This window comes from Catharus ustulatus, chromosome 2 (assembly GCF_009819885.2).
Source record: "Catharus ustulatus isolate bCatUst1 chromosome 2, bCatUst1.pri.v2, whole genome shotgun sequence".
NCBI lineage: Eukaryota > Metazoa > Chordata > Aves > Passeriformes > Turdidae > Catharus > Catharus ustulatus.
In genome coordinates, this window is record NC_046222.1 from 43449140 (window position 1) to 43458885 (window position 9746).

The 9746-nt window shown below is 40.1% G+C and overlaps 1 protein-coding gene across 1 annotated transcript; it reads right to left on the minus strand.

The window, feature by feature from the left end:
* Nucleotides 1-3072: 3072 nt before the first annotated feature.
* LOC116992488 (stromelysin-1-like) lies at nucleotides 3073-9418 on the minus strand. The gene is made up of 10 exons (XM_033052165.1): nucleotides 9283-9418; nucleotides 8891-9135; nucleotides 8289-8437; nucleotides 8063-8194; nucleotides 7040-7201; nucleotides 6474-6693; nucleotides 5175-5308; nucleotides 4469-4628; nucleotides 3488-3591; nucleotides 3073-3294 (listed from the first exon to the last, which is right to left on the minus strand). Exons 1-10 carry the CDS (start codon nucleotides 9385-9387, stop codon nucleotides 3194-3196), a joined length of 1512 nt encoding a protein of 503 aa, XP_032908056.1. The 5' UTR covers nucleotides 9388-9418; the 3' UTR covers nucleotides 3073-3193.
* Nucleotides 9419-9746: the final 328 nt, after the last annotated feature.

Here is a 9746-nt window from a genome sequence, read left to right on the forward strand (position 1 = left end):
TTATATGTTTTAAAACTAATAAATAATGTAGTACAGGGAAAAGAAAAAGAACATCTCATAGACCCTCAATAGGATGAAACTTAGTTGGTTTGTTATGCAAAGCCAAGGGCTTAATTACTCAGAAATTGCTCTTAATTGCTCTTGAAACTACTCCTCTCTGCTGCCTTATGTATCCTCAGTGTCCTGGCCAGGCTGCACTCGGGTAGCAGTGTAGGACCCCTGCCCAAAACCTGGGAGAGCAGGTCTGTGCAGGGGAAACTTCTGAGCTGTAAAACTGCAACTTCAGCCTGTGCTGCCATGAACATTGCTAACTCAGTGCCTTCAGCTCCTCCTTCCTGGCTGTGCTGCAAACCCTCAGACCTGGCAGCACAAACCTAGCCTCAAAAATATCTTATTGCTGACAAAGACGAGTGTGTGACCTACTTCTGGCTTTCACATAACAGTTGTGGGTCTCCAGCATGCAGTGTTCCAGTCAACTTGCACACAGGTCACCCTTGCTCTCTGTCAGTGAAGTCATTAAGGGATTTTGGCCTGAGATTTCATGTGCAAGGGATTGGGTCTAGGTCTGTTGTGCAGTCAAGTATTTTAGATGTAACTGGTTATATTTTGTGACTCTAATTTGCATGCCTGCTCTTGGATTCCAAGGAAAGTTCCTATTCATACAGGACAAGTACTTGAAATTACATTTATGGATAAATTTCCCCTGGTGGCACCCAAGAGGCCGTTAATTCCAGCAGTAATTCCTGAGTTACAACAAAATCATGGTTACAAGAAATCTTCAGTGCTTCACTGAGTATAGACCGGCAGGTCCAGAATTCCTGCTTCTGATGTTTCCTGCGTCATCTGAGCTACGTCTTTAATTTGCCAGGAATTTCATTGCTTTTCTCAAACTGAAAGCAGTGTTGTTTCATTTCAAAGTTTAAAACATTAACAAATCAGAAGTACAGATAGAAATTCCATGATTAACACATCTCACCAGTCCCCTTGTCTGTGTGAAATCCATGGCATGTTGTCATCTGTTTCTGCTCCAGGCTACACTTGCTACATTTGTCTTCACAGATAAGTAAATAGCACTTGTTTTTCAGATATTGTGAGTTTAAGCTAATTCATACCCAAAGGTGGAAGGAGTATTTTAATTTTGCTGTTTCCTGGATGTCATAACTAAAAAAGTAGTGCCAACCTTATGCAGGAGAAATACTTTAATCTAATGTGAGTCATTGTAAACACCAGCAGTGTTCTGCTTCACTGTTGCTGAAATGTTCCTTTTGGTTCCTCCTTAATCAATTTCTAGTCTCAGACTAGAGCCTAAAAGCCTGATTTCTGAAGGTAGCCTTCACATACAAGAAGGTGTCTATTTAGGATATCAAAGTATGTAGGCATTTTTAAAAACAAAGGGAATTAACCCCATTAGTTGTGCACAAACAGTACTCACAAGCACCCTGCCTAAGCCTGGAGGCATCTAAAGTCCTTGGATGAAGTTTGTTCAGGATAGGCTATGTGCAGAGCAAGAGCTATTGAGAAAGACACTGGGAGATGTTGGGGCAACACCAGTTTTCCTGTCTCTGCCCTGCCTGGACTGTTGCCAGGTGAGCTCAGCCACTTTTCAGTTCGTGATTTCACTGTGGTGAACCACTGCCCTTGTGGCAATGCTGAGCTGCTGTGTCCCTACTTGACACAACACTAGGGACTGTTGTTAAAGTTAAAAGTGACTTTTAAGACGTGGTCTGATTTGTAACATAGGTTGGTTTTAAACCTGTTTTTAGAGGTACTTAGAGCATATCTAGCATGGCACAAAACATGCATGAAGAGAGTATGGCAGAGCTATTCCAAGATAATAAAATTATAGAATTGTTGGGGTAGAAAGGACATTAAGGTTGATCTCATTCCAGCCCACCTGTGACAGGATGGGACACCTTCCACTAGACTGGGATGCTCAAAGCCCCATCCAACCTGGAGTCATCTCTGCTGCCTCTCTTTGATCTTGTCTGTGAGCACAGTGGGACAGAGTCCTGTGGGTGCACTGGGACACACATGGCCCTGATGGATGGGGGACACATAGTAGTACGTCTTTGATCAGATGTCTGAGGCAATTGCCCCTTGCAGAAAACCAGGAACAAATCTTCTCTCTGTCAAATGGGTTTGAGCTGTGGTAGCCGGAATACTGTCCTTGTCAGCCTTTCCCATGGTCTCTGCCCTTGCCAATTCTTCTAGAGAAAGAGTAATAGTGAGTCAGCTTCCTTGTACAATCACATCATCAGAGCAGTGTTGTAAGAGAGGGGCTCAAATCCCTTTGAGGACAGGATGGACTACAGCCAAGCTGTCTTTCAGCCCAAGGGGTGTTTAAATTCACTGAGCTGTTGCCCTGTGAGAGGAACCCAAAAAAGAAGCATGGAGGAAGTACATGTGCTTTTCTGTGTCTCACCACTCATCCTCTGGAGGATTCATCTGTGGCAATTACATGAAAATCATTGGCTTTTTTCTTATCATTTTGGCTTATTTGGCTGGGAAGTGGTTCTTGTTTCTGGTTTGTTGTCGAGCAGTGTGAGGTGGACTAGCAGCCCTGACTCCTTTTCCATGGCACGTGGTTACAGCTCAGGAGGGCTGATCCCTGTGATCCTGTGATCATATCTCCATCACTTCCCACCCTGCCTGCATGCAATCTCCATCCCTAAAGTGGGCACTTACCTCTCCATTCACACACTCTTGTGTAGAATCTCCTCTTACCATTTATACCTCCCCCACATTGTTCCTGAGTGTCTTTTTCCCCTCCTTTATCACCTGGGTAATTTCTAATTGCCTGCAGGAACTTCCCCTCTACTTCTCTTTAACTACCCCCCCCACCACAGGCACTGAGCCCTGCTGAAAATGCTGATGGCTCCTGGTGCCATTCAGGCTCTTGTGTGGCTGTAGAAGATGCCTGGTCTCCAGTGGACTGAATCAGAACACAAGAACTGCTAAACTCAAGCAAATACTTTATTGCTCAAAACCAGCTTGATTAATAAATAGTTAGAGAACAAAATAAATTAAAACTGTACATAAGGTTTTACATTTTAAGGTTTTAAATTAGAATTGCCAAAGGCCATCATTTCAGACTCAGATGCACAGGAACAGCTGAATAACACTATTTGAAATCAAGAAATATGAAAAACTCTTTCCTGGTACAAATATACTCCTGCACCATCATGTCATATTTCTAGCAATTAAACCAACTGTTGCTTTTCATTGTACGGATGAGTTTCTTCCTTTTGATGTCAACCTCGTACTGGTTTGATCCGTGGAAAAAGTAGAAATATCCTAGAATTGGAAGGAAAAAATATTGAAAAAATAATATTTCATTTTTGTATATCTATTGTTACACGCTCACTATTTCATTGGGTAATTTTAAAAAATCAAACCAAAAATGTAATACATTCATTGAAGCATAATTATTTTTTGCTTTGGTGGGTGGTCTTTGGGGTCTTTTAAAATTACATTTTAATTTATTTACCATTTTTCTGAAGTGCAGCATCAACTGGATAGGTGATCCCTTGGAAGTCAGCAGCTATTTTTCTTGGATAGCCTCTTTCCATTGATTGGGTATTTTCATTGAAACTAAATAAAGAAATCACACAGAAACAGAAAATAAACATGTGACATTCAGTGTTGAAACCAGATGGATTTTTTACAAAAGATGCCGACTCTCAGCTGAAAATCTAGGACCTGCAATCTGTGACCTCATAAAGCTCTATAAATCCTGGCTGTGTGAATATTTACAGCTTTAGTAGCCCAGGTAAATCTGTTTTCAGAATATCAGATTAGAACATTTACTTTCATTCCCTGAGACTGACAATAAGGCTGAATGGAGCTTACACTTAAATAATAATAACCTTAAATAATAATAACCTTAAATAATAATAACCTTAAATAATTATTCAAACATAATTATTTTAATTTTACAGCACACAATCTATGAAGTGACCCCATAAGGGAAATGCAAACTTCAGGTGTAATAACACCCTTTCAAGATAGTATTACAGACTAATTATTAGGCTAAGATTACTGCTTAGCTGAACTGTTTCTTAGCAAGTATATATTTTAATCTCCTTCTAGAACTTCCTTGACCTGTCATTTATAAATTTCACAGAACTTGTTAGTAACTACTGAATGAGTACATGACATGATGACAAAGTCCACTCAATTTATATTTTCATACTAATTATAATACATTATATTTTTGTACAAGCTTGCGCTGCTTCTTAATGAATAAACAAAACTCATTTGCCCCTTAATCACAGCCTGATAAGTGTAAATGAACACTCAGATGTAACAGATTTTGTTTTATGAAAAGACCTGAGCAACTGAGTTTCACCTTTTAGTGGTTGAGAAGACTGACAAAAAGAGGAAATTAATTTCCTGTACAAATACTCACATAACTTCATAAAAAAAGCTGTTTTGATTATCTGTTGTACAGAAGGGAGAAGAACCTTACCTCCAGTACTTGTTGCCAACAAAGAAATAGGTTCTCTTGGTACTGTGGTCATGAACGGCTGCATCGATTTTCCTGACACTGGTGGGGAAGCCCAGGTTCTGAATGGGCTTGGGGAACCCTGCCTCTATGCTGTAGCCACTGACAGCCCAGTACTGGTCATCTACAGGAAAACAGAAAAAGTTGTAAGGATTCTTGAGGAGTCTGATCTCCTTTTTGTCAGAGTTTTCTGTGTAGTAAATGCCACCAAACAGCATAGATATCCAGCTGAAAATATTGCCCACTTAGGGTGCAGAGAAGTTTGAATATCTCATAGTTGTTGGATTTTCTATTTTTTATAGTCAATAAAAGTACTATATACTCAACAATTAAAAGTCAATATTTTAGATGTGTTTGTCATCTTTAAAAATGTATTTAGATAACGTAATTTAGCAATCAGTTTTGTCTCAGCTAGGGTCTTCTCTCTCACTGACCAAAGGAAGTCTGTGTAGGACCGTGGTGAAGAAGCATTAGTTAATGGCAGTAACATAATCTGCAAAATTTAAATGGATTTAAATATTAAGACTATCATCTAATAGTGCTAGTACTAGTAATGGAGTTTATATGAATATCAGCATAATATTCCTTCCATTATGATTAGATATAATCAGCAGTATTGCTATAACTTCATGCATGCATAAAAAACCCAATGGAAATCAAAGAGAAGTACCTTTGAAAAATAGCACTCGATCCCTCTTGTCAACCTCATAGGCAGCATCGAAGCCAGCTATCAGTGATGGCCAGAAGGAAAAGATGGTGTCGTGCTCAATTCCTGAGAAATAGGGACTTCTGCGCCAGACATAGCTGATAGAAACAAAACCAGCAGTGCTTCATAGTCTGTGCTTCATTAGGAGACCAAGGTTCCATACATGTACTTTAAATCCTACTGTCTGGGTGCTGGAAACAGTGCTCCCTATGAGGCAGAGATACCAGCCCTCTTGGGATGCAGTCCTTCCCCCTGCCCGGCTCCCTCACAGATCTGTGCCCTTTGCTACAGGTTGCTCTGAGGTCACAGAATAGTTGAGGTTGGAAGGGACCTCTGAAGTTCATCTTGTCCAACCCCTTGGCTCAGCCAGGGTCACCTACATCTAGTGGTCCTCAGGACTTCTGCATTTGCACCCTAATGGCTTGTCCAGGACAACATAGGATATCTGTGTCAGGGCTGACAATTGCAGCCTTCTCTTCACCATGACCCATGTAGGTAGGCACAGCTCATTTCAGTTTGGTTGCAAATCTTAAATAAAAATTCTTGAGAAACATGTTGAAACCCAATTTAAGGAAGAAGTGCTCTTTCTTCCTCCTCCTTGAAAATTACTAAGTTTTAAAGCTATAATTCTTCATGTGTTTTTGAAGGAAAATCAGACCCACATCATCAAAGGAAACTTGTTCAATCAAAATACAACTGCCAAGCCAAGAAGGGGGTGAAGCCCTGAACCTGACCTGCTGTTTGCTCTCACCAGGCTGGATATGCCCAGCCAACAACTCACTATAGCCAGAGTGTGCCCGAAACAAGGCCACCCTGTGACAGCAGGGGCTCCCTGTAGACATTACTGAGCAGTTGGTCTAGTGCAGAATCCTAGGTCAGAATGACACCAAAAGTCACCAGTGACATTTTCCATTGCTCTCTAGCCTACACATGGGATGGTGTGATGAGGACAGTGCTGTATGTGAAGCAGCTGCAGGCTGAGAAGTGACACTGGAATTATTCAGCCTTGTTCTATTTTAATAGACATGGACGATGATGTATGATGGATTAAAACATTATACTCACTTGTATAAACTCAAATGAGTAAACCATGTTACTCATTCAGCCCAGGTGGGCTACTAAAATTTTTCAAAGTTGCCTTAACACTTACAGAAAGAAATATTTTCCTTTGCAACCGAGGGAGGATAAATTCCTTGAACTGAACTTTATGCTTTGCCTTTGTGAGTCTCACAAAAGGATGTTGCTGGCAATAAAAGCACTTACCTGCCTTTGAAGAACAGTGTTTCCCCACGGAGAGTAGTGATAGCATCAAAAGAGAGATGAGGGTCACAGTCATCTGGTCTTTGGGGTGGCTTGGAGGGTGTAATTTCTGTTGGTTCTTCCCTGGGAGTCATTGGAGTTGGTGCTTCTGCAGGTACCATTTCAGTTGGTTCTTGTGGGGGAAAAGCTTTTGTTGGAAGTGCAGGAGATTCCTTGGGGGGTCCTTTGCAAAATAAATAAGTGTGGAATTGGCAGGTGGATCAGAGTTGTTCACATCACAGCATTTCAGGTTGTACCATGTGAAGCCAAATGCATAGACAGCTGTACACATAACCACCCTTTTGTGGAAAATAAGAGGGTTTAATGCTACAGACAGGGGCTGCTCCTGTAGTATCATTGGGAAAAACTCTTGGATCTTTTGACTAACTGGAGTGAATACAGTCTACAGAAATAATAACAGGAAATTAAACCTTTCTTGTAGTAGGAAGTTAAGTACATTTTATCTGTTGGGTAAAATGAATTCTAAATTGTTATCCATCATTCACCAGAAAATGATGCTTCTTGCTTACCATAGAGGGCTTGAATGCCATCAATGTCATCCTGATGAAGCTGGAAGTTCCTCGTATCCATGGGCATATATATAGGATACATCAAAGCACCAAAAACATTGGAATGACTGAGACCTAGTGAGTGGCCCAACTCATGAGCAGCAACAAGAAACAAGTTGTATCCTAAAAAAAGATTCAGCACAAAGAACAAGCATTAAATAATTTTTTTGCATGACAGTAGGATAGAGATACGATTCTCTCATGTGAGATATAGCAGCCACAGTCTTAAAAAAAAAGGCAGAATGTAACTATGCCCAAGTAAGAGCTCTCTGGTCTCCTGAAGTAAGTTTTGAATTATAGGCATTGATTTCTCACTGGAAAACCACTCTGGGAACAGTTTTTTGCCCACGTTGCAGAAATTTTCCACAAAGAATGAAAGTTTCTTTAATATTATTAACAATTGAAAAGCAGGTGAGAGAAGGTTTTAGTCACCTGGTCAGATTTTGGGAATAGCAAATGACATGGAATTTGCCTGGCAACTACTTCACAAAACCAGCAACGTGTCACATAATCCTTAGAAACTGCTGGAGAGCAGAACACTTCGCTGTTATATTTAATTTTATTCATCAATAAATTCAAGATGTTTTTTCCTTTCCGGAAGTTAAAGATGAGCATCACTTTAAATCAGAAAAAAACCCCAAACCCAAGCAAAAAACAAATGTGACAGGTTATATTATGACTTTTAAGGTCATTATCTGAGGGTGAAAATTCCCTGTCTTTTGATTCTGTGATTTCCCAACATTGCTATTCCATACTAATTTAATTTCCTTTACTGGAGCTGTAACTGCAGTCTGCATTAGCTTCAAGGGACTGTTGTGACTGCATCCCAGATCAAAATATGCAGAACTGTTTTACTAAATTACACTGACATTTTACATCTCAGTAAATACTGGAACTACTGCCTTGGGGTATGAGACTTTACAGCATTTCCAAGACAAGACTTTCTAACAAAGTAACAGTCTACACAATATTTAAGTTGCCTACCACCATAGGTAGTAAATTTGGTCCAGTTTTCATCTTCATCAAAATGGGCATCTCCTCCTATCCCATTGCCAGGGGCATAGGCATGAGCCAGAGTTCCTCCTGGGCCATCAAAGGAATAGAAGTCACCGTGAACTAAAAATAAAAGGGAAAAAAAAGGTGCTTTTCATTATCTTGGTAAAAAAAAAGGGACAAGTACTATGATTCCCTGGGAACAGAGTCTCCTTACATCCAGCAGCAAAGGAAATCATTATATCTGCTTGGCCGCCATAGACCCTGGTGAATCTCAGAGGGGTCACACTGCTCCAGAGCTGGAAGGCTCTTGCAATTGCTTCGTCTACATCAGCTTGCAGCATGTCTGGAGTGTAGTTCAAAATCCTGTGAATAGAGACAAAAGGAATGAAAAGCAATCAGGTCACATGGGACACAATGTACCAAGGTCAAAGATTTTAATCAGTTGTTACAATTATTTATGTAACTCAAGTGATTTATTTTCAAAATATTTGCTTACATAACAGATTAAGATTTCACAGTTTTCTTTCATGCCTTTCAGAAACCCTGACATATCTGTTCAGTTGTATTCCTTCTATCCACTGAGTATATTATTTAGTAGGCTATTAGTTAACCAACGTAAACTCCTATTTAGTTATTCTCATCACTATTTGGAAGCCTGAATAGTTCTCACATTCCTATCCCTTTCATCCTGAATGGACCTTTTATACGGAGGAATACAGAAATAAATAATAAAGAACCTGTTGACATTACTTCTGCCTAGAATTCACTGCCTAACTTCCCAGTGGTGTGGAGAAAAACAGCTTTAATGTATGTTACCGGTAGGTCACATCTTCTTTCTTCCACGTGGGGCTGTGTGGGAAGGCACTGTATGAACGGATGTCTGGTATTCCACATCTGGGCTGCTTCATCATGTCCAGTGTCTTCTGATTCAGCTCCCCAGTCACCTCTAGCCCAAAGAATGACTGCATCTCTCGTATTTTGTCTGCCATGTGGTTGAGGTCCTTTGCTCTAAACACAGAATGTTTCTCTTCCTTAAAATCATAGAAGTTTTCAAGGTATTTCTGAAAGGGAAGAAAAAGCAACAGTTTAGAATATAAAACTTCCTTTTCAAATGCAGAGATCTGGTAATAAAATATTCTATTCTATAATACACCACTATGTTCATTTTCTCAATAAATTATTTCATAAATTCTGTCCATAGTCCTTACCTTAGCAAATTGCATGTCCTCTTTTTCCTTCTCTGGAGCCACTGGAAAAGCAGAGGAGTGTAAAACATATAATAACTCAAGGAAAAGAAGGATCTTTGTCTTCATCTTTGTCTCCCTGTCCTACCAGCCCTTGCTAGAAGACCTCTCAATCTCCTTTTCCTCTAAGACTCACCAGTGTTTCACTATTTATATCAGTGCTGTGCTTGCTAAAGTCAATAATGGCATGACTCAGCTTATAACATCCTCTGATTTTCCACAGGAACACAGAAAACAAATTTGGGTTTAGAAGCAAGCAAACATGTGACAGTTTACCTTGCCCAAAACCCCCTGATTTCGCAATCATATTATCGGACAGTATGCTGGTTTTTAATTCATTCCTAAGGTGGACTGGACAAAAGCTGCCCCACTTTCCAGAGGTGCTGAAGAGACCTGGCTCTTTGTGAGGGTAAACAATCTGTAATTCT

Coding starts and splice junctions, on each gene's coding strand:
- LOC116992488 (XM_033052165.1), bottom strand. CDS start 9,387: ATGAAGACAAAGATCCTTCTTTTCCTTGAGTTATTATATGTTTTACAC. Junction 8,438..8,890: donor AAAGAAGATGTGACCTACCG/GTAACATACATT, acceptor CTCTATTCACAG/GATTTTGAACTACACTCCAG. Junction 6,694..7,039: donor TGGCATTCAAGCCCTCTATG/GTAAGCAAGAAG, acceptor TATTTTGCAAAG/GACCCCCCAAGGAATCTCCT.